The 25,047-nt window shown below is 47.0% G+C and overlaps 1 protein-coding gene across 5 annotated transcripts in view; it reads right to left on the reverse strand.

The window, feature by feature from the left end:
- The window catches only part of Tacc1 (transforming acidic coiled-coil containing protein 1), an 84,064-nt gene that overhangs the window by 11,386 nt on the left and 47,631 nt on the right, over positions 1-25,047 (reverse strand). For 3 of the 5 annotated variants that reach the window (XM_052162421.1, XM_052162419.1, XM_052162420.1), the window contains exons 3-10: positions 15,816-16,932; positions 11,431-11,491; positions 9,774-9,894; positions 5,928-5,980; positions 3,804-3,929; positions 2,381-2,457; positions 1,863-1,906; positions 57-217 (exon numbers count right to left, since the gene is read on the reverse strand). In XM_052162421.1, coding sequence (XP_052018381.1) covers positions 57-217; positions 1,863-1,906; positions 2,381-2,457; positions 3,804-3,929; positions 5,928-5,980; positions 9,774-9,894; positions 11,431-11,491; positions 15,816-16,618 — 1,446 coding nt within the window. In that variant the 5' untranslated portion in view covers positions 16,619-16,932. The remainder of the gene's footprint in view (positions 1-56; positions 218-1,862; positions 1,907-2,380; positions 2,458-3,803; positions 3,930-5,927; positions 5,981-9,773; positions 9,895-11,430; positions 11,492-15,815; positions 16,933-25,047) is intronic. The other 2 variants (XM_052162422.1, XM_052162423.1) reach the window with 1 other exon arrangement.

Consider the following 25,047-nt stretch of genomic DNA (forward strand, 5'->3'; position numbering starts at 1 on the left):
ATTTGGCCAAGAAACTGTACTGCTACCCAGGGGACTTGGACAGAAAGGACACCTACCTTCTTGAATCCTTCTAGCACGCCTTTCAGGTTTTCGTATCTCCTGAAGAGATCAGAAAGGGACCTCTCCACAGAGTTCAGGTCAGCCAGAGCCTGCTCCTTCTCCATAGTCAGCTGCTGGAAACTCTTCTGAGAGCTCATGCTAGTCCTCTGCTCATCCTCTGGAATCACAAGTCAAAGGCGACAGTGTAAACCCCGACTGGGGTGTGCCAACGTGCAGTCCTGGAAAAGGGGGCGTGGCTGGGGTGTCCTCACTCTCAAGAATACACATTCTAGGGGGAGGATACACACAGTGACAAGTGACAGAGAAGCATGCAGGGTGTGGGAGGTGGGGACAATAGCCGGTGTCCTCAGAGTGGCCTCTCAGAGGAGAGACTGGAGCAGGAAGAACGGGATGGGAGCCCCGCAGAGCAGACAGCCCAGGCACCAGGCTGGGAGGGGAGCTGGGGGTGTGGACAGTGGAAAATCTTCCCAGCACTTAAGTACTAGGGGATCAGAATTCACTCACGGAGTACCAAGCCTTAGAAAGGTAGTTAAATGAGGCCTTACATTCACCAAGGGCGCTCTGGTCACTGTTACTCTGTAAACAGTCACTGGGTCTGATGGAAGGAAACCAGAGCTCCAAGAAAGATAATACACACCAGACAATGGACTCACTGAGCACCAGTACCAGGGATACTAAGCTAAAAAATTGAATTCAGGCTGGCCTGGGCTATACAGAGTTCCAGGCTACCCCGGGGCGTGTCTTTGAAGGGCATTATCTTAGCCTAGCCCCTTCCTGCTTCTCTCTGCTTTCTGCTTGGGCACACGCTCCTATTGACAAAATGTCATAAGGATATGGGACCCAGCGACTACAGACTGAACTCTCTAAAACCATGATTCAAAAGACTCATGGTTCTCTGTTGCTTATAGTCATGGATTCTGGCCACTGAGGTGAGGAAATTAATACAAGTCATGAGAGTAGGTGGAATCTGGACCTTACAAAAGAAATTCCAGGCCAGAGAATACTATATTAAGTAAGCCAAACCCAAAATATCCTCACCATATGTAGAAGCTAAGTGAGCAGATTCAAAATACACAACATTTGATGCTCCCAAAGGAATGACAAATGTCTCTGTCTTTTTTTTTTTTTTTTAAAGATAGGCTTCTCTATGTAGCCCTCACTAGCCTGGAACTTATGTAGACCAGACTGGCCTTGTACTCATAGAGATCCCCCTGTCTCTGCCTCCTGAGAGTGGGGTGTGAAGTGACAAATGTTTAAGGAATAGAAAGGCTGGTTCTAATATCTTAACCACTGGCTGCCACATTCATGTACAAATTACCACGATAGGTCCCCCACTTTCCCCAGAATATATACAATTATGATATGGCACTTTTAAAAAGCCAGAGAGGGTCTGGAGAGATGGCTGAAGAGTTAAGAGCATCAGTACTGCTTTGGTGGAGTACCCGGGCTCAGCTCCTACTACAATAGACGGCTCTCGGCCATGTAAGTTCAGTTCCAGATGATGTGATGTCCCATCCATAGGATCCCATGCAGGTAAGGTAAAAATAAATCAAATATCTCTAAAAGCAAGCGAGGAAAGTAAGTCTCTAGACAGCTAGCTGTCTCCAGGAACGGTGTAGGAGGACCGGGCCCTTCCAGACACAGAATCTGCCAGGACCGTGGCTCTGGACTCCACAGACTCCAAATCTGTGAGAAACAAGTGTTTGCCTATTGTTACAGCAATCTGAGCAGACTCAAATAGGCTCTGTGGCTCATGTTCAAACAACCAAACCACCAAACAAAAATACCACCTTCTTCCTTACCAATCATTTGGGCAATGGTCTTTTCATATTCAGCCACAATTTTCCTAAATAAGAGAAAAAAAAAACAATTTATTATAGCTATAATACTAAAACGTGTTTTGTTATCAGAAGAAAGCAAGGGTAGTCAGAGAAATGTTGTCTGAAGTTCATTTACATAGAATAATGCATATATAACCATTATCTCAGCCCCGCCTCCCTTCTTTGATTTTTTTTTCCCTCTTACATAAGGTTTAAGTTCTGGAAGGTTAAATGTTCTTAGCACAAGACAAAAAAGAAGAAATGAAATGAAAAAGGCTTATGTCTTTGGTGCTAGAAACAGAACCCTAGTCTCGGGAAAGCAAAGCACGTGGTGCTCTCCCCTGAGCTACATCCTGAACTCCAAAGGCTTTTGATGATCTCAGCACCGGTCTAATCTCAGGGTTGAGCCCCACCCCTGCACTATTCTAACCTCTTCTCCAAGCCCCCTCCCCCAACCAGTCTAACCTCATCTCTAAGCCCCACCCCCACGCCAGTCTAACCTCATCTCCAGGACTTCTTCTCGGGTCTCTTCGTATTTCTTCTTCCATTCATTTGCTTCGATCTCTTTAGTGATTATCTAGATTATAATAAAGCTTTGTTTTATCTCTTCAATCCATTTGGTAACTGAAAAATAACACATGACCCAGTCTGGCGCAAGATATTCAACAGACATTTAGGAATACAGCGCCTCTCAACATTTGTATATAAGGTTCATACGCTTCCCGGAAAGCACATTCTCAGCGACACAGGATGCTGTGATGAAGCCACCACCAGGGAAGGGTGAACAGCACAGCTCCCTCCAGTCAAGTGGTACTCGAAACTCCTTTGAATTTGTTTTGCGCTTTATTCTGAGAATGAATCCTAACAGCTTTAAACTCGTGATCCTCCTGCCTCAGTCACCTAAGTGCGGGGCTCATATGCACTACCACATACAGACATACAAAATCTTTTTCTATAGTCATTTATCAGCACTTGATAAGAACTGAATTAGAATAAAGGGGCTCTGGGTGCACCCCACTGTGTGACCACCAGTACAGGCAGATCCTGGAGTCGGAGTGAAGGAGTTCAGGGTGCACCCCATGTGTGACTACCGGGACAGGCAGATCCTGCCACTCTGACCAGAAGCTGGCTTCATATCTGAGACCCTCTTGATGACTGTAGAGGAGAAATCGCCTCTCCATGTCTCAGTTCTGCTTGTCCTGCACAGGGATGGAAAGGACATCCAGTGCTCTCCTCTCACCATCCTCCCTAAGTACTCCCTTCTTCCTAACCGGTACTTTACATTTGTGCTTATATGAACGTCCTCAAGAATAGGAAGATGGGGCTGGGGGAATGGCTCAGAGGTTAAGACCACTGGCTGCTTTTGCAAAGGAGCCACATGGCAGCTCACAACTGCCTTAAACCCAGCTTCGGGATCAGATGCCCCCTCTGATTTCTGTGGGCACTACACACACACACACACACACACACACACACACACACACACACACGAACCCAGAGGCTGCCCTATGTGCTTCAGCTGACTAGACACAGCTTCCCTTGGGACTATCACACATCACCTCACAGCTTAACTCTTGGGAGAAAGACACAGCGATTCTTCTCACCAACAAGACTTGTTTCACTAGGTCTGCACACAGCTCCCTAGTGCAGACCACTAGACTACTTGGCACCCCCAATCACTGGTACAACATTATTTCCAGAAAGCTTTGAAAACCCTGTAACTGAAATGCTTCTTGGCTTACATTTTTGAAAGAAAAATTATTTCTTAAGACAATATGGAATCTTAAACTCCAGCACCATTGCCGAAGTCTGTGGGAGCCCTTTATGTGAGTCACAGGCCACACAGAATGGGAACCTGGAGGCTGAGGCGAGGCAACTCAACAGAGACGGCACCGTCTGCAGACAGAAAAAGACCAACTGTACCTCTTCTCTGATCAACGTGAGCACGGCAGTCTTGTCTGCTTCGCTGAGGCAGATCCCATCCAGGGGGCTCTCACCCCCGCAGGCCACAGACACGGGGGCTTTTTCTGAAGAGGACTCCAGCAGTCCCTGCAGGACAAGAGTTGTATGTGACATCGTCAGTCTCCAGAGACTTCCAGAGGTGAATAACATCCTCACCCAAAAAAGATAAAACCCTCCAAAAATGTGCTTGCAGAAGAAACAGGGAAAGGGAAGCGTTAAATAAGCAATCTAGTTATGGACTTTACTAATGAAAATGATTCTAATGACTACTAGGGTGAGCTTATGTTGGAAGAACAGATCCCTTAGGGAGGCTTTCTTTTTACGGAAAGGAAGAAAGTACTTGTCAAGTGGTCTGTTTCCAGAGAATCCCAGACATAGAGGAAGAATGCTCCAATCCATCTGGTGTTTTCTGGGGGATGTGTCCCATGCAAATAATTTTTCAAGAACATTGATAACCCTTCCATTCACATCAGATGCTTTGTGTGAATCGTTCAACTATTTTTTTTGGCAACGATTCTAATATGCATTACCAACTTCCATGCCTAAATGGGCAAACAGGGCAAATCGCTCTGATCTTTGGTGGGCAGTGGTGATCCACGCTTTTAATCCCAGCACTCAGAAAGCAGAGGCAGGCAGGTCTCTTGAGTTTACAGCCAGCCTGGTCTACAGAGCAAGGCCTAGGATAGATAGCCAGGGCTACACAGATCAACCCTGTCTCAAAAAATATAAAAAAGGAAAAAAGAAAAGTCTTTACATCAACTTTTGGCTTCCATAGGCATATGTACACACATGCATGTGCACCACACACATGTAAGCACATGCATACACATGCACACACAAAAAGAAAAATAATAATAACTGGCATATCATTCTTTAAAACTGTTGAGGTCATCCAGGCATGGTGGCGCATGCCTTTAACCCCAGAATTGGGAGGCAGAGGCAGAAAGATCTCTGAGTTCAAGGCCAGCTTGGCCTACACAGCAAACTCCAGGACAACAGAGAAACCCTATCTCAAGTTAAAAACAAACTGTTGAGGGCTCTGCAGACAAAGGCTGAGGAACCATCATGGGTTAAGGAGGAGTTAGGGCCTAACTAGCTGGAGCTGGTTCCAGACAAGGGAGATGAGGTGATAAACGCTGAAACTTAACTAAGGATTTTAGATGGCTCTCTAGAAAGGTTCAGCCTTGATGGAAGTAGTGTGTCACTAGGGGAGGGCTTGAGACTTCAAGAGTCTCCTGACATCCTCAGTGGACTCTCTGTTTCTAGCCTGTGAGCTCCAGCTACCCGCTGCCTGCGCTCTCCCCCATACTCATAGACAGTACCCCACCATCTCCCTTCCACTAGCCTGGACTCTGGGACTGTTTGCCCCAAATGAGCCCCTTTCCCTACAGGTTGCCCTTTTGTGGTGTTTAGTCACAGTGATGGAAATGCAACTGAGATTCTTGCTCTGGAATCTTGGGTGGTCTTTAACTTGGGGCCATTCTGCCCACCTCAGCCTCCCAAGAACTGGATTACAAGGTGGGAGCTACCATTCCAACTTTGACCTTAATAGCACAGTTAACATATCCAAAAATGTTATTAGGAATCACTGTAAAAAGTTACTGAAACATTTACTAAATATTCCCCTTTTGTGTACTAAGTCTTCAAAGGCTGGTTGTATTTCACATTATACAAGGCATCTATCTTAATTAGGAGTAACAATACAAGTTGTGAGTAGTCACAAGGGGACAGTGGTTGTTGTAAAGAACATCAGGCATAAATGGTAAGTTCTATGGATGAAGAAACTGTCTGTAACATATATGTGTGTGTGAGTGTAGACATGTGTACCACGGCGCGCACACAGAGGTCAGAAGACAACTGTGGAGGTCCTCCTCTCCTTCCGCCTTTGTGTGGGTTTTGGGGACTGAACTCCGGAGGCCAGGCTCGGGCAGCTGGTGCTTTGCCTGTGGAGTCATCTAGGCAGCCACACACGTCTTCCTCTCCTCATCGCCTGATATTAACTAGAATCTACTCATCGAGCGACCGTGGGCTCCCAAACACCACAAGAAACCCAGGCTACCCCACCCTACACGTCTGGGAACTTACATGCACAGCCGGCTCCTCTTTCTCCATCTTCTGGCATGTCTCCTTTTCTATGCCTGAAACATAGAAAGTCATTTTTATACTTAGCCCAAGGTGTGGGTCCCTTCATTCCTGGTGAGGACTAAGTAACTCCAGCACAGGCCTGGAACACCCGAACGCAGAACCTCAAGATATCTAGGAGGTGTCCTGGCATTCTCTCTTTTGAACTCGTATTCAAAGTCCACAAGGCAACCTTGCAAAGCGCTGGCTGGCCGTGAGCTGTCCACCCGCAGGCAGAAGGAATGGCCCGGCTGCCCTCTGTGTCCGTTGGAAGTTTAGCATGTGAACTGTTATCGAACCTGGCCGATTTCAGAAAGCAAAAACTAATCCTGAAGCCTCCTGCTAAGAGAACATTTAAATTCTGCCTCAGGAGGACACCCTCATACTATAACTAACGTAGCAAATAAAATAAAATAAAATAAAATAAAATAAAATAAACCTGAAATTCAAGTCTGAAAACCAAGGTCCTTATCGCCTTCACACTTTTCTAACTTGTTTCCTTGGAGGAAAGGGGGGGGGGGGTAGAGAGGTGGGGGGGGCGCGACACAGGTGAAGATGACACTATATCAATGAAGAAAAAAATTTTAAAAACCACATTAAAAAACAAAGCTAAACATCTCCTTGTTGTGATATTTAAGCACTACTTCAGTCAACATTCCTTAAAACACTACCGGAGTATCACAAGGATTCCTTTAAATCTGTTTTACTGTAAACCACGGTCTGATATGACCCCTTCCTCTTCGCAAGCTATCTGTCTCAGGCATCACAGAAATGAACACAGTGGAAACTGAGGTGGAGCACAGGGAAGAGGCTGCAGGAACTAACTTTCTACCTGCTTTCCTGGGTTAGCGGCAGGAACTGACTTTCTACCTGCTCTCCTGGGTTAGCGGCAGGAACTGACTTTCTACCTGCTCTCCTGGGTTGGCGGCAGGTCATGGGTTTTACGTGTCTAAATATATAAAGCCTCACACATTAAACTGTTACTGATGAAGAGTCAAATTTTTAATGCTGTTTTCTACCTAGCTCACAGTTCTAAACTTTCAGTGAGCAAAGTTTAAGAGCACTCGTGTGACACGGGACCTGAAGATGATCTTTCTTCCCGAGTGATGTAAGTACCCTACAGTAAGAGACTCCGTTCTTGGCTGGCATGTGAAGGATTTCCCAGGTATTAGTCACTGACCACAGCAGCCTGCCACAGAAGCTGGTCTGAGGGTATGGGATCCCGATGCGACAGGACTGGCCTTGTTGGGTTTTGGAGGAATGTGGAAGACCGTGAGACTTTGGCCTAGGAAAGTGGTTGAACTCTGTAAGTGGGGATTAAAAGGCCATTCTAGTCAGAGCTTGGAAAACTGGTGTTGGGAGCAATATGGACTCTACCAGGAGGCCTAGCTCACGAGGCTTCAGACGTAACAATACCGCAGCTGGCCTAGAGACCATGCTTGTAACAGTTAGGCCGTGAAAAGGGCTGCTTTTAACCCTTGTAGGAATCTGCCTGAGGCCAAACTGATGTGTTCTGGATTAGTTTCACTGGCAGAGAAGATTTCAGGTCAGCCTAATATTGATTATGCCATGTGGTCATTGGTGACCCCTCTCATGCAGCTCTATGATAATAAAAGGGTCGCAAAAAGGAATACAAAATGTATAGTTTGGGGAGAAAAAGGACATCAGGAGATTTAATGCTGGAGCCATGGTTTGTGCTAAACGAGATGAGGAGAAATTGCACAAAGCCCCCTTTTCAGTGAGACCATAGATGGCTAGTCCTCCAGCGTGTGAAAGGAAAAATCCTAAGGTGTTATCTGTTTCTGAAAGGCATCAGGAAATCAAAGCTTATGCTGATGTAATTCATTCAAGGAGGGGGCCAGGTGCCATTCCAAGCAAGCAGCAGAATTTGGCATTAACAGCCGCATACATGGTTCTGGCTTTTAATCTTCCTCGGGGGTTGAGAGGCCCTGAGAGGCTACTGCGAGAAGCTGTGGAAGGGACGTCTGGACTGAGCTGGAGACCTACGGATGCTGCAGACGCCTTAGCTGGGCATGGCATATCTGCAGGGGAGGGCTGCAGACAGGGAGGGAGACCACTCTTTGAAGTGTGTTGTGAGGGAAGAGCTATCAGAACCCTCTGGCATGGGACACAGGGCTAGAGATTAGAGGCCGCTATTTCCTCACAGTATCTCCCTCCCTTTTGGAATGGTAATGCATTTTCTGTGCCCTGTATATTGGAAGTATGTCATTTGTTGTTGGTTTTTTTTTTGTTTTTTTTTTTTTTACAGTGAGTTACAATGAAAAGACTACCTCAAGTCTCTCAGAAAACACTTGGAACTTTAAAATAGTCTTGAGAGTGAAAGACTATGGGAACTTTTGAAGTTGAACTAGAGGTTCATTATGACGTGACTACAAGCCTTTGGGGGCCAGAAGCAGGGGAAGGTTAGTGAGAATGGGGCTGTTTGGGAAGGATTAGGGGGTGTGGCCTTGTTGGAGGCGTGGCCTTGCTGGAGGAGGTGAGTCACTGGGTTTTGACTTTCTCTGAGGTTTCAGAAATCCAGCCATTCCTAGTTAGTTCCCTTTCTCCCAGCCTGTGTGTGGTTGTTGTCGACAAACAAACTCTCAGCTACTTTTCCAGGGCTGTGCCTGCCGCCATGCTCCCCACCAGGACATGACAGTCATGGACTTGAACCCTCTGGAACCATGAACCGCCCCCCCTAAATATAAAAGGAAAATACTTTCTTTTATAATGTCTTGGTTGTAGTGTTCTTGTCATGGCAAAAGTGGCTAAGACACTGGGCATGGTGGCACCAGCTCAAAGTCCCGGTACTTGGGTGGCATGGACTGGAGGATTGCTGCACATTTGAGACCAGTCTGAGCTACATGAGTACTCTAGGCCAGCCAGAGCTATAGATATGGTCATCATCATCATCATAATAATAATAATATTATTTTTCCAGTTAGTGTAGAAAAAAATTTCAACCATATTCTTTTTTATTTGGCCTTTGCTTTAGAAGGTTCTTGTACTATATAAAACTTACTTGGATGAGATCATGAGACATACCTACAAACACTCCACTGGCAGAGGCAGGAGGATGCTGAACTTCAGGCCACACTGGGCTATACAGCAAGTCCGACTCAACAAAACCAAGGTTTGGGGATATGGCTAGGTGACCGAGAGCTTGCCTGGCATACACAAGAGCCCTGGGTTCAAATCCCAGCAGTGCAGAGACACAAACACTCAAACGAAAAGAACTTTATGTAAGATAAATTTGTGAATTTTCTCTTGGTCTCACTTTTGCTACACATAGATCTCAGCTATGGACTTTGCAAAACCTGGACAGAGACACCAGTTTCTCATCAGGTGGCGGAATCAACATACTCGGCAAGGGGGCTTCTCTGAAGGACGGTGAAACTCAGGCTGCCAGAGAGCAAGCGACAGGCAGTGCATTAGTTAGGCCAACACAGGCAAGCACTTCAGCCTCCGCATTATAATGGTTGGGGGCTAAGCAATGATTATACCGATCCCAGAAGGCCACGGGAAGGATGTATTTACAAGCCACAATACTCTAAGGTAGACCAGATGGATGTACAGCCATAGATAAATTCAATCTGCATCCCCTGGACACCCTCCACACGCCTCCCTGTGTCTGTGCCTAGGACTGTGGTAAGCACTTCTGTATCTCTTACAGTGAAGAAAGCACAGATCTGCACGCTAACCGTCCCTCAGGTGACGTGGGCCTTCCAGCGTGCCCGTGCTTCCTCATGGCTTACGGTAGAGACGGGGACATCGGACATTCACAGGACTCAGGGTCTTCCCCTGGCTCACCTTTCACCTCAGCCCCCGCAGACTTCTGACTGCACGATGTGGACGCCAGCTTCTCCTCATCAGTAGCGTGGCCGTCCCTGTTAGGAATGTCTGAGATTTGTGAGATCACGGCTCCTTCATCCTGGGAAGAGAAGGAGAGGGAGAGGGAGAGGGAGAGGGAGAGGGAGAGGGAGAGGGAGAGGGAGAGGGAGAGGGAGAGGGAGAGGGAGGAGGGAGAGGGAGAACATAGTGTCCTTCAGGAGGGCAGTCATGGTGCCCGGTGACACTTCTGGAATGGAATCATGGCTGTGAGGCCATGAGGGTATTTCAGGGTTTGCCACAGATCTAACTACATAACTAGGAGACAGCTTCAGTCCTTCAACCAGAGAATGCTGTTGTTTCTAAAACTTCATTTCTGTCATTTGGACCTGAAATTTTACAAGCTGAGCTTTTCTAAGCTAAAATGAAAGCAAGTACTTTGAAAGATCCAATTTAAAGAGTTTCTGAGTTTCCTTAAGCGTATTCCTCCTTAGTTCAAGTACAGCCACCTCATTATAAAGTTCTTAGTCACGTCTAAAAACATACATAGTTATTTTTGTTATGACCAACTATCGGGGACCATATTGGAATAATCATAAGTGATGCTCTTTAACACCTGACATTCTATTCTAAATACTGAGCTTGCTTAGTGTAACTTGGTCGCTCTAGTGATAGGATGACGTAGGACCCCATTTTAAAACTACGCAAACATGTTCTCTTTTTTTAGTTTTTCGAGACAGGGTTTCTCTGTGTAGCCCTGGCTATCCTGGAACTTACTCTGTAGACCAGGCTGGCCTCGAACTCAGAAATCCGCCTGCCTCTGCCTAAAATGTCCTTTAGTACTCATGAATTTATAGTATTTCCTTCCTATGAATCTGTATTTCCACTTCATTTCTATCAAGAACTTATCCCACAGGATGGGGAACAGATAAAATGCAGTATACATGTAGAAATTGTCAAGAACAGATTCAAATGTTATTAAATAAGAAGTTATCAGCCGGCTCTCACCCATCTAGCTCGGCTGGCTGGCCAACAAGCCCCAGAAATGCTCCTGCCTCCTGGGTGGTGGTTATCTCTGCTGCTCCTGGTTCTTCTCATTGGTGTTGGGGCCTGGACTCAAGCCCCCAAGCCTGCAGAGCAAGCAGCTTACCAAGTGAGCCCCAGCCCTAAAAGACTTTTTTCCTTAAGGTTCCTTTTCTTCTCTGCTTAAAAAACCACTTTCACTATAAGTCTTTGAAGATCAAGCTATCGATGTAACTACGAATGTGTAAATTATCGTTAAACTGTTGTAAGATTTACAAGAATTATCAAAGATGGGGGACGGCCAGGTGACTCAGCAGGTGGGTGAGTTTGCGTGCATGCCTGTGTGAGGGTGCTGATCCCCTAGAACTAGAGTTACAGACAGTTGCGAGCCGCCACGTGGGTGCTAGGGATTTAACCTGTGTCCTCTGGAAGAGCAGTCCGCATGTGCTCTTAGGCAGTGAGCCGTCTCCAGCCCCCAAAAGCTTTCTTCTCTTTCAGGGTCTTCCTGGACAAGTTTAGGACACCGAGAATCTAATAACTGCATTCCTTAGGGCGGAGCACCCAGACATCCCCATGAGACAAACCCCATTCTGGTCTGCGTGCAGCACAGACTTACCTGAGAACACGCGTCCAAATCAAGAGACTGGGTTTCGTACTTCTTCACCTTGCAGCCACTCCTAGAAATGAGAGGAACAGACAAGGCAGGTTGGAATCCTGAGAACAACTCTCTCGGTAGGAGGTGGAGCACAGCACAGGGTGAGGGAAGGAAGCCAAAGCGCAGCACCACAGGACCAGACGCTAGCGCTAGCACGGGAGAGCAGTGGAGAGAAAGCGCACCCTCGAGACCTGCAGCCCAGCTCTTTCTCTCAAGACCACACCCCCTTCAGCTCTACGGATGGCCAGATACCAGAACTCTGAACCCCACACGTTTAATGACAGTTTAAAAAAAAAGCTTCAGAGACTCTAAGCACCTCTATGGACTGCCTCCGCAGCTAGCGACATTTGGTTATGATCTTTACTCGTTTGGTTTTGACGGTCACCACAAAAATTACCACGCTGGACCAGATTCTTTGAAAATTCTTTATTGCGCTAGAAACCACAGAAATCTCCAAGGACAGCTGCAGTTTAGACCTGCTGTGCTTACAGAAAGGAACTATGGCCAAGAGAAAATTATCAAAGAAGAAAAAGAGTAGACAAATTGTTACCATTCTTCCCTAGTAAAGTGGAGAAAGGAACGTTTCATGTATACAACGCCCAGAACTGAAGAAAGCCTGTGATTTTTTTAAACTAGTATATAAGTTGTGATCACAAGACTATTACAGATTCTCTTACGTTTGAATGAACGTAAAATATTCCAGGGGGGGAACCCACACCACTCTGACCAACAAAAGAAAATAAAACTATTTCCAATCTGTTTTTCTTTCGTGGGAAAAGAAAAACAATGACAAGAATATAAATTAGCAGAGGGTACAAGGTCACTAATTCATGGTCTTCCTTCCCTCATGTTCTGAGTGTCACCAGACTTGAGTTTACTTGGTAACGTGTATTACCTGCTCTAAGACAGCGGCTTCACCCTACCAAAACTAAAAAAATAAAATAAAAATTTTAATTATCCCCAACATTAAGTAGCAAAGCGGTCCATCAAATCACTGCCGCATGATTGGGGCCAAGCCAGCTTTGGGTTCAAAGTGCCACACGACACACGCTACGGAAGCTGCAGAGCCACGCACGCTTTTTGCACCTGAGGTGGAAAAAGCACTCTCCATTCCTTTAGTTACAGACGACTGCGAGGCTGAGCTAAGATGTGCCAAAATAAATAAATAAATAAATAAAAATAAAAAAAGCAAGAAAATTATCAGAAGGTCAAACAGAAGCCAACATGCAGGGAGACAGTTGGGAAAGCGGCAGAAGACCGCCAACAGTCCCCAGGGACAGACAGAACCTTCAACACAAGTACTTACAACAGAAAACAGAGAAATTTCACTTGCTCAGTGGTCCTGATGCATCAACAAGATTAGAGACAGGAAAGAGATAGACAGATGGGAAAGTCACGTGAAAACTAGAACATTCATCTTTGGTCTAGCAGATGTAAGAGATGCGCAGTTCCTGAAATCATGGGAGATACGAATTAAAAATATCAGCCGGGCGGTGGTGGCGCATGCCTTTAATCCCAGCACTTGGGAGGCAGAGGCAGGCAGATTTCTGAGTTCGAGGGCAGCCTGGTCTACAGAGTGAGTTCCAGGACAGCCAGGGCTACACAGAGAAACCCTGTCTCGATAAATAAATAAATAAATAAATAAATAAATAAATAAATAAATAAATAAATAAATAAATAAGAAGAAATAAAAATATCACATTCAAGCCGGGCATTGTGGTGGTGCACACCTTTAAGTCCGGCACTTTGCAGGCAGAGCTCTTGGGGGGGTGGGGTCTCCAAGGCCAGGCTGACCTACAAAGCCAGTTCTGGGCCAGCCAGGGCTACAAGTGAGAACTTGTTTCAAAACAGACAAAATGCCAAAGAGAGAATACTATTTATAAAATTAAAAAAAAAAAAAAAAGATATTTGTGAGTGTCAGCCCCCGCCAATGAATGGTAACAAAGCTTTTACGAAGGAGAGATTGCTACGAACACTGAGAAATGTTTTATGTCCACATTTATAGATTAAAAGGTAACCAACCGCCCATGCATGTAAGGGCACCCACCAACAGCGTTGCACTACTGTGCACACTCCAGCCCACGGTCTGAGACCAGGTCAAAGGCTACGCCTGAACAGAGACACAGCTGAAAAGACACCTGGTGGACCCCGCCACAGGCGACACTAGGAAACTTACAGGGAGACAAGCGAGGGGTGATATGGAGGTAAGTCAGCACTGAGCTCACTAAGGCGGGAGAATCAAAGCTAAAGGCTGCCCCAAATTTACAAAATGGGACTCTGCTTCAAAACAAGTTTAAAATGATTTCACATCATTTATATTATTTGGTCTGCAGAGTCCTAGCCATATTGTATTGTCTCTATTTCAATTCATCTTTTTATTTTTATTATTATTATATGTGAGTACACTGTAGCTGTCTTCAGACACACCAGAAGAGGGCATCAGATCTCATTACAGGTGGTTGTGAGCCATCATGAGTTTGTTGGGATTTGAACTCAGGACCCACGGAAGAACACTCAGTGCTCTTAACCGCTGAGCCATCTCACCAGCCCCTCAATTCATCTCTTTTATCATTCCAAAAAACTATCTTTCTATCCCCGGTGGCTGTTAACCCTGCTCTGCTTCAGTCTTTTCAAAAGTGAAGGGGGCTCTGTGCTCCAAATCCCACCAATGCACACGTGCTCAGGTGCTCTTTTCTTTCAAAAAAAATAAGTTTGGTCAGGTACAGCCCCGCCCCCCAAAAAAAGTGTAATTAAATTTGTGTGATCTATTAGATCAAGAAATTATTCCATAAAAGTGGAACGGTAGAAAGCACCACCAGATGAGGATGACGGTGATCAAAAGTGGGCATTTTTTCATTCTAAACATAAACCACAGTCCGTTTCTTGTCCTGAGCCCAGATCTAGTCGTACAGAAAAACGCCTGTTCACAGCTCAGCCTCCGCTTTGGCAGCATCTAGGAGATGAGGAACCCAGGCAGCAGCATGACCAGGATGTCCCCAAGCGCTGTCCTGATAGAACTATGGAACCATCAAAGTCAGGAGAGGATTGCACAAAACAATCAGAGTTTCCAGAGCCGTCTGACCGCTCACATGCAATCCCAGAGCAGGCTGGCACGCTCCTGTCACGTTATCCACGTTAAACAAACTAGTGTTTAACTGATTAACTAGTGTCTAACTAGGAGAAATGATTCCTGTATGGCTTGAATTCACTGCTCTTGAAATCAGTATCTCTGCTCTTTAACCCCACCAGATAGTCAGTTCCTCTCGGGTCTAACTCACCATCTTGTGTTTTTAAGACATCGTAATGTTGAAGAGTATTTCCTGGGGCTGGAGAGATAGCTCGGCAGTTCAGAGCACTGGCTGCTTTTCCAGAGGAACCAAGTTTGATTCCACAAGGAGATGTATATGGTTTGTAACTCCAGTCCCCAGGGGACCTGATGCCCGCTTCTGCCCTCTGCAGGTACCAGGCATGAAAGTGGTACACAGGCATGCATGCAGGCAAAAACATCCAGAGCTCTCCAGCCAATCTAGTGACAACCATAAATACACTTCCTTTCAGCATTTAACCTCTGTGCCGCTGACCCCTGTGTATCCCATTTTTCACTAGACGTCACAGGGTTATAAACAGGTATACTATCTTTTATACTCATCTTGAGATCCCTGATAATTTAATCTTGGGTCACAGTTTAAAACCTGACATGGGAGACGGCCAGAGGGGTTACTCTGGGAACTCCTAAACTAAACAAAAGTTCACTCAGGTTTCCCAGGAGAAGGTGGCACTAGGAGGAACACACAACCAAACTACCCGGATTTAACTGGCCGTTTAGAAACCCTTGATTCTCACCATGGAAATTTGCCAATGAACTACAAATACAACATGCAAAGCAGCAAGAATTCGCATCACCACCGACAACACAAATCCCAACCTTCTGTTCTCTAAGAGTGTTCTTGGTCGTTTCCTACACCGGTGGCCCTACACAGGTAATGTCAGAACGTAAAGATGGTAGCCAGCACTGAAACCTGAATTCATTCTGTATACAATGTGATGCATGATGAGGATTTCTGAAAACCTCAAATCTTTACTTTTACTTTTTTTTAAAAAAAGTATCTACAGTAGGGAGAGATAACCTAAATAAGTCAAGGTTTCAGAAACAAGGCAGAAATCAATTGATCTCTGAGGCTTCCAAATGGACAGAAGAACCAGGCAGAGGAGTAAAGGCTACAGCGTGGAACGCCCCACCACATCCCAAACATTTATGAGTGCAATTCACAGAAACAAAAGGTAGCTGCCAGACGCCCAGATAACAATCCAGAGCACACACCCAGCGCCCGCTGTCACTCACGTACGTTATTAAACGCGACTTTGCCTTCTTGGGTGAGTCTAAGATTTCATTAACATGATTACCAGTGGCAGAACAAAAGCTGCTGCTTGTCAAAGCTGTGGCTGGCTTAAAGGGGTCCACGGATTCATCAACGTTAACATTATCTGGGTCAAAGTGGTGGGGGCCTTTGGAGGAGAGGGGCGGGGAGTTCTGCGGAAGGGGGCCACTCCCGAAGAAATTAAAGTTAGGATGACCCCATTTACTCGGATCGAGCTTAGGAGACGACTGGGCGAGAGAGGCATCTTGAGCTGTTGTGTCTGCAGGCTGCTCAACACCTACTGGCTTACTGATGCCATCTTTTCGCATATTGGATGCCGGTCTGTTACTGGGTTTCCTGCGCGGTTGCTTCAGAAGGGCACTCCTGGTCTTGACATCCTCCCTGTCCGCTGTAAAATCATCCTCAAGTTTGAGAAGCGAGTCCCTGGACCCACCCTGCAGCTCAACCCCTGAGTCACTGGTGCCATTACAGAGAACGCCAGCTCCTTCTTTAAGGTTAAGCGGAGCTCTCTGGGCCTTCGAAGCTCTCAGCACACTAACACTAGGATTCGCATTCTGATCCAACTCATCAGGAATCCATGGGGAGGAAGCCTTAGGGAGAGGTGGACTCTCCGTCAACATTTCCGGTTCCAAGGCTATCTTCTTCCTCAGGGAGACAGGTCTGGGCTTTCTTAGCTTGCTTCTGCTGGCCACGGGCTCTGGACAGGGGCCTCCAGTCTTCAGACTAGCTTCTGTGAAAGTCTCCAATGGAACCCCCGTGCCTCTGTCCATCGCTGGCTTGTCCTGAGCGGCTTCTGGTACAGTGTAAGGTGAGACCTCGCCTGGGAGCACAGGGACACAGCCATGGGCTGCTGTTGTTCCGAGAGCCACAGGGTCATCTGTACAGTAATTCCTGGTTTCTATCGCAAACGGCCTCACGACCGAGATCTTGCTAACGTCATGTTCCGCTTTCCCTTTGACATCCTTGACTGGGTGAGAGTCGATAGTCGCCAGTGGAGGTTCATTTTCTGAAGATCTAGAACACGCATCGGGTGAACATCTTTCAATTACTTCTGCTACAAACTGTTCATTGGCTTCTCGAGAGTCTAAAGAAAGAAGAAGAAAACTATTAAAGACTTTTTGCACCTTTGGAAGAGAATCTGTACTGTGTGACTTTAGCTCAACGAGCAACCACATCTTTCTTCTCCTCTTAGCTCGGCCCTGATGCCTAAAGACACCACATGCTGACGTGATCTGTCCTTGCTAGTCTAGTGACGCGGTACTGAGCGAACGTGCTGCGCTGTAGCGCCGCCTGTGTGGCGCTCACACCCTGTAGAACCCACACTGAGGCCGCTCAGCTGAGAGGCTGCTCACAAACACAGACTGGGTTCCAGGCCAGATGTCAGAATGTTTCAATGAGCAGAACTGAATCCGGGAACGCTATGGTCTCGGCTTCCACCTGCTCTTGGTACCCAGCCCTGATACACGGGTTTGTGCCTGGTTTAGGGCACTGTGTTAGGTTTCCATGTATGTCTGTGGGAGGGTGTCGGATCCCCTGGAACCGCAGTTACAGACAGTCGTGAGCTGTCATGTGCATGCTGGGAACTGAACCCAGGTCCTCTGAAAGAGCAGCCAGTGCTCTTAACCACTGAATGGTCTCTCCAGCCCCTGGTAATGGTAGTTTTACAAGTGCTGGGTATTAGGACCGCAGTTCAACCAGAGAACTTTATAGTTCACAAGGCCCTGGGGTCAATCTTCAGCATGAGGAACCAGAAAAAAAAGGAGATTGGGAAAGGAAACGAAGTGGGTTTTGCTGTCGTTTTCAGTACTGAAGTTGTACACGTGTGCTGTCAGCCATTCCCAAACTTTGCTCTGACGCAGTCCCTGGATGCCGAGCCCTACCAGTTCTTTCATAACCCTGGGCCAAGCTGTGGTTTAGGCTGACAGGGAAGGGGCCAGGAGCCGAGCGGGCCTTTCCCCTTCAGTCCGTGACTTCTGGTGTCCTTTTCCTTCGTTACCCAGGAACCTTCACGAGCAACCCCACATCTCAGAAGTCACCTGACTTTGCAGCTTGTAGTCCCCCACCCTCCTTCCTCCTGCTGGCCTTGCTCTCCCTCAGGTAAGGGTGGGTGTGGAGCTACGTGAAGTGGAGCAGGGGGATTGCTGTGAGACGGCTGACCCCTGCAAGTGGTCTTCCACCGTTATGCACGTGCAGACTAGTCATGAGTCGGCCATGCTGGTTAGGAACTGAAACCTTTAGGCGATGTTTGGATGTCACACAGAAGGTGTTATAAAATCTGTGGTCCTGCCACGGGAAAAGGCTGAAGAGCAACACAAAGCACCCTCGCCCAGCCTCCGCCTCCAGCCTGCGGACAGCTAAAGGTATCCATCTGGTCAAGGAGCATCCTTCCTGGTCATTTCTTGGCCCGCTCAGGGCAGGTGCCAAGTCCATAAACCTGCCCGTTCCTTTATCAAGGCACTGTGGACCCCATTCAACATCACATCTCAGCACCAGCGAAAAGTCCTAACTATGTACTAAAAGTATTCATTTTCAATTAAGCCAGCTTGAGACTCTGAATTATAAAAAAACAAAACAAAACAAACATTAAAAAATTACCAGCCGGGCATGGTGGTGCACACCTTTAAGGCCGGCCTGGTCTACAGAGTGAGTTCCAAGACAGCCAGGGCTACATGGAGAAACCCTGTCTCGGGGAGAAAAAGAAAAAACAAATTATCCTCTCAACTTGAAAAGGAGTACTGAGTGATGTTTTGTTCCCACGTACACCACCAGTTGGCAAGGGTCCCAAAGGCGGCTGCCCAGCATACCTTCCTACCTCTGCCCGAGACAGAAACTTCAAGTGGAGTGTCACATCCCTGTCACGAATGGAAGAAAACATCCAGGACCGTACCTCAGCCCAGAGTTAGCCAGAGACTCAGCCTTCTCCTCTAAAAGCGCAGTTACAGAACAGCTAAGCCACCTCACCTGCCTTTCCTCTCATTCCGATTCCCTGCGTCCTTGCCGAGGGCAGAAGGCTCCTTCTGCAGAGCCAGTGTGAGCAGTGAACGTGGCTCTGATGAGCAGGGCTCTGCTGGTGGCTTGGGAGCTCAATCGGAGAAATACACTCAAAGCAAGCACAAGGGAGATCTAAAACCAAGTGCTTGCCGACCCTGCCACAGTTGCTGTGGACAAAACCCCCTCAGGCTAAAGGACTGCGAATCCCCTGCTTTGATGCATTAGATGCTTTTGACACTTAACTGTTATGAAAGTGCTGCTCTTCTTCCTTAAAGTATTAGTAAAGGGTGGTGGTGGAAAATGCCGAAATATTAAGGGATTAAAATAACTAGAGTCTAGATGGTATGCTAAGTACATTCTGAGTTAAAGTGCAAGTTTATACAAAGCGCGAAATGCTGGGGAAAAAAGGCAGATATTGGGCTGGTGAGATGGCTCAGAGGTTAAGAGCACTGACTGTTCTTCCGAAGGTCCTGAGTTCAAATCCCAGAAACCACATGGTGGCTCACAATCATCAGTTATGAGAGCTGACGCCCTCTTCTGGTGTGTCTGAAGATAGCTACAGTGTACTTACATATAATAAATAAATAAATCTTTAAAAAAAAAAGAAAAAAGCATGGAAAAATTGTGCTGTATAATTGTGTTTGTATGTATATGCATGTGTGGGCATTTGTGCTACACACCCTGTGTGGAAATCTGAGGACAACTTTGTGGGATAAACTTTCTCCTTCCAATTTTTAATGGGTTCCAGGGACCAGACTCTGGTTACCAAGCTTATGAGGCCAGCAAGCTCCTTTACCCACTGAACCTGTTTTTGTTTTTAACTACATTGGTGTGTGTGTGTGTGTGTGTGTGTGTGTGTGTGTGTGTAGTTAGAACACAATCCAAGGGAGTTGGGGTTCTCATTCCAGGGTCCTAGAGTCTGAACTCAAGTGTTGGGGTTGGCAGAAAAAAAAAAACCCTCCATTACCGAATTATCTCTCCTGATTGTTTTTGGAGCAAGGTTTCCCTTTGTAACCCAGGATGGCCTCTAACTTGGGGCAGTTCTCCTGTGACCGCCTCACAATGCCGGAATTATAGATGTGAGCTACTATACTGGCTTCACAAAGTATTTTTGTAACTCAGAGAAAGGCTCGAAATTAAACTCAGAGAACCTACTTTGTTAGTTGCTCTCAAATTCATAGCCTCATCTAAGGAAAGATAACAGGCCAGGGAGGTAGCTCAGCAGGTCATGTGCTCCTCACCGAAGCACGAGAACCTGAGTTCAGATCACCACTTCCAGGCAAAACCCAGGGTGGGGCTAACTTCGGCAGCCCCAGCACTGGGAGGGAGGACCTCGCGGTTCCCTGAGTTCACAGGCTGGACACCTCAGCAGAACCAATGAGAGCTTCAGGCTCAGTCGGAGGCCATGTCTCAAAAGATAAGGTGAACTGGAAAAGATCCCTGTCAACTGCCAGTCTCCACACACAAATGCACACATTTCCCAAATAAACAAATCCACATACAGATGAAGAGGGGCAAGCAGTCGGAACAGGGCACACATGTGACCCAGCATTCCAGGCCTGCCATTATCACAAACGTACAAAAGTCACATCTGAGCTCTTTGGAGAAATGGAGCCCGCGGGCTCCTTTCTGATCTGCACATCTGACCCCTGCTGGTTCCTCTCCTTGGGCTACAGACAGACAAATGATTCCTTTCTTCTGTTTCTAAATATGTAATATTACCCTGAGAGAGCAAGGTTCCTGTACCCGAGGCATACGTGCCGGCTCTGACTGACCTTAACATTCACAAGTAAAATCTCAAGCTCGGTAGGTAGCTACGGGATGGGGACCGGCTACCACAGCAATCACGATTACAAGTCAGCAACATACAGCACTCCTCGCTCCTTGTGATGGTTTGAATATGCTTGGCCTGGGTAGTGGCATTATTAGGAGGTGGTGGCTGTGTTGAAAGAAGTCTATCATTGTGGGCGTGGGCTTTAAGACCCTCATCCTAGCTCCCTGGAAGCCAGTCAGTCTTCTGTCTGCCTTCCAAACAAGATGTAGAACTCTCAGTTCCTCCTGTGCCATGCCTGCCTGGATACTACCATGCTTCCTGCCTTATGATAGATGGACTGAACCTGTGAACCTCTAAGCCAGCCCCAATTAAATGTTGTCCTTAGAAGAGTGGCCTTGGTCATGGTGTCTGTTCATAGCAGTAACACCTTAGAGTAGACAAAAGGACTAGGATCTGGGGGAATCCCAGAGTCAATGGGAAGGAATTAGCACACTTGAAAGGGTTACAGGACCCTAAAATTTGTAGCCAAGTCAGACCCCAGGGAATCAAGAGACCAGCATCTTGTGAGCAGGTGACTAAAGACAGCCCTGTGACCAACCCTGTCGATTGACTGACTGAAGGCACCTGCTGTAAGATTAGGACTGTTCAGTTTGTCGATGCTGGCAAATCAGAGGGCACTGCCGTAGAGAAGACCTCACACCCTGGAAGCTACTGCTTGTACTCGGGTATGTGGAGAAAAGCAAGCTATCTAGCAACAGGAAGAAAGGTACCATTTCCACATGACATATGACAGCCAAGGCAGCAGCCTCTGCACGAGGAAAACCTGGCACGTTCTTGGACTCTACAGCTCCCCCATGTCCAGGTCCTCCAGAGTACGAGCGCCTCACCCACAGCAGTGTTCGCCTCACTCCAGGGATCTGAGCATGGTCAGCAATTAGAACCCCAGCACACTGCCCAGCGGGGTGGCACCAGCTTGGAATCCCAGCCCTTACAAGGCAGAGGCAAGAGAGTTCAAGTCCAAGCTACAAACGTGAGTCCTAGGCTCAAAAAAAAAAACAAAAACAAAACAAACAGACACGCACGCGTGCACACACACACACACACACACACACACTGGTTGAAGTAATTATTGACATGGCAAAGCATCCTCTATTTGCTGTTGAAGACCCCATTTTCTATGGCGCACAGGCCACCACTTTGGGCTTTCTTCTAAAACAAGCTACTCTCAAGTCTTTTATTGTAAAATAATTTCTATGCATTAAACTGTAGGTAAGAATTACATTATTCCCCAACATTACACCGCTGCTGTTGTTGTGGTCTGGATGTGACGTGTCCCCACAGGCTGGGGTGCTGGGAACATCCCAGCTGGTGGCGCTGCTTAGGATGTAAGATCTTGAGGTGAAGTCTTGCTGAAGAAGCGGGTGGGTGGAGAAAGCGGAGGCTTTATAGCCCAGCCCACCCGCTTGCTTCCTAGGGTGCAATGAGACCTGCCAGGGTTTCCAGCCATCATGGACTGTTTTCCCCCCCTGGGGAACCAGGCACCAAAATCAGCCCTTCCTCTTAAGCTGCTTCTGTCAAAGCGTTTCATCACAGCCATAATAAAGGAGCAATACACCTGCCGGGCGGCGGTGGCGTGCGCCTGTAATCCCAGCACTTGGGAGGCAGAGGCAGGCAGGTTTCTGAGTTCGAGGCCAGCCTGGTCTACAGAGTGAGTTCCAGGACAGCCAGGCTACACAGAGAAACCCTGTCTCGAAAAACCAAAAAGAAAAAAAAAAAATACACCAGCCCTGCCCTCCCCTTGCCCTAAAAAGGTTCGTTCCAAAGCTCCAACTGACTCCTGACATCACTGCAAGTATTTAACCTTATCTAGATGACATCTTCTCTACATAGATAACTATGGTAAAGTATAAATATCATAAAGTCTAATTTGTGAGTCAAGCACGCTGAGAAAACATCCATAAGCCAGCCATAAATATATAAATATTCATGGATTCCATAACTGTGGATTTGATAAACTGCAGAACATAGATATTTGGGGAAAATTACAACTGTATTAAACATATATGGACTTTTTTGTCGTGGACTGACCTCAGGTCTTGTGAGTAATCAATAAGTTTTCAGGCACACTGAGGGGAGGAAGCGCATGAGGCAGGCAGCCCAGCCCATTCCATTTCATCTACAGGAATGAGGACCTCCTGTACTGGAACTGGGGGACAACCCTTCTTAGTAAAGGTTATGCGATCTTGCAGCCACCTCAGCTAGCGGGCTACTTTGTGCTGTCATGGCTCGTGTATTACACAACCATGAAGACAGCATAAGCAGCCTTCTCTCTGCAGCAACCCCAAAGCCATGGGCAGGGTAGTGTGGTGGTTTGACTATGAGTGCCCTCACCCCCCCTCCAGGTCCATACTTGTGAATGCTTGGTCCCCAGTTAGTGGAACCATTTGAGGCAACCCACAACTTCAAACGGCCTTGCCGACCAGGATACGTGTCACTGGAAATTTCCGACAGCTGAGAACAGGACCCTAGATTTCTGGCCAAATTGTGTTCTACAATACTGAGGGCTCGGAGGAGGAGCGTGCCACAGGCTGAGGGGACCCAACACCAGCACCAGCACTTTACAAATCAAAGTACGGAAAAGACAAAGCAGAATTACTGACCACTCTATTCCTAGTTCAAAGTGCAAACTCAAATTACTGGGCTGGACATGGTGGCACACGCCTTCGGTCCTAGCGCTCAAGAGGCAGAGAGAGACAGATCTCTAGGAGTTCAAGACCAGCTTGTCTAAGGCTGCATGGTGAGACCCTGCCTCAAAAATAAATAAATAAATAAATAAATAAATAAATAAATCTTTTTAAAAAACATTTAATTGCACACACCTTTTTAAAAATTCCTGTACATGTGCATGCACATGCCCTCAGGAGTGCCACCACCTCCTTTGAGGCAGGCTCTCTCCCTGGCAGGCTACACTGACCATAGAGGGGTCTTTCTGTCTCTGAACCCCACCCCTGAAGCGCACGCCACTAAGCACTGTGTGGTCTCCAGTTCAAACTCAGATCTTCACGCTTGCAATGCAAGCGCTTTGCTAAGAGTGCCGTGCTTGGAGCAAACAAAAACCACTGGACGGAAACAAAATGGCTCCTGTCCTGCAGGGAAACAGGACTGTATGCAGATTCACCGTTCAGAAAGTGTTCTCAGTAATCTCTCGTGTGTCACTTGCAGGGACCCACACTGGAGGTGGCAGATCGCAACGCCACTTTTGGATTGTGAATACTGCTGGAGGAAGCCCACATGTGCTGGATAAGTTCTATTTACAGAGATGTGAGAAACATGACATCATCGCTTCCTTCTGACAGGAATAACCGGGCACATGAAACAGCCTAGGGACGCTGCTGAGCCACAGAGGCTTTTTCCCCCTTGTTTTGGTTTTGGGGGCTTTGTGATTTATTTGCTCTCTGGGGACAGGGTCTCAACTACACAGCCTACGCTGGTACCAAAGTCTTATAATCCTCCTGCCTCTGCCTTTGCCTAACTTTGGGTATGGTAATTTTATTTTTTTAAAGTTGAGTTGGAGTTTAATAAAGCTATGTCTGTAAACACTTAGACACAAGGGTTAAGAGACTGGTGCATTATTAAGATGCACTCTGCAGGGCACGGGTGTGGGCTTTTATGAAAAGGTCAAAAGACTCTAAACATAAGGCTAAGGGTAGAGGTGCTCAAGTCACATCCATTCTGAATTCTAGCATCATGTCTTCACATCCTCATTCACGCATCCCCTACCTTCGGTACAAAAACTTCTGGAGAAGCCAAGCAGTGTGGCCAACACTTGGAGGCCAAGCGAGGAGGCCGGACTGCAGGATCTGAAGCCACCCTAGGCTATGGTGCTGGAGAGATGGCTCAGTGGTTAAGGGCACTGGCTACTCTTCCGGAGGACCCTGGATTCAATTACCAGCAACCACGTGGCAGGTCACAACCGTCTGTGACTCCAAGATCCGACACTCACAAGCAGACATACATGCAAGCAAAACACCCATGCACATAAAATAAAGATAAATAAGTTAAAAGAAAAAAAAAACAAACTCTGAGAAGCTCTGTTTGCTTGCCGTTGCTGTCCCAACCAAAAGCAACTGGGACAGACAAGGTTTATTTAAGTTTACAGTTTATAGTTCACTGTGGAAGGAACTCAGGGCAAAAACGGAAGCAGCAGGAGCTATGGAGGAGCACAACTTACTGGTCTGCTCTCCATGGCCTGCTCAGCCTGCTTTTCTTAGACAACACAGAACCACCTGTACCAGGGGCGGCACAACCCACAATGAGCTGTGTCCCTTCCACACCAATCATTAATCAAGAAAATGCCCCACAGGCTGGTCTGACAGGGCATTCTCACAGCTGACAGCCCCTCTTCCGAGGGGCAGCTAGATTGTGTCAAGGCTG

This window comes from Apodemus sylvaticus, chromosome 18 (genome assembly GCF_947179515.1).
Source record: "Apodemus sylvaticus chromosome 18, mApoSyl1.1, whole genome shotgun sequence".
Taxonomy (NCBI): Eukaryota; Metazoa; Chordata; class Mammalia; order Rodentia; family Muridae; genus Apodemus; species Apodemus sylvaticus.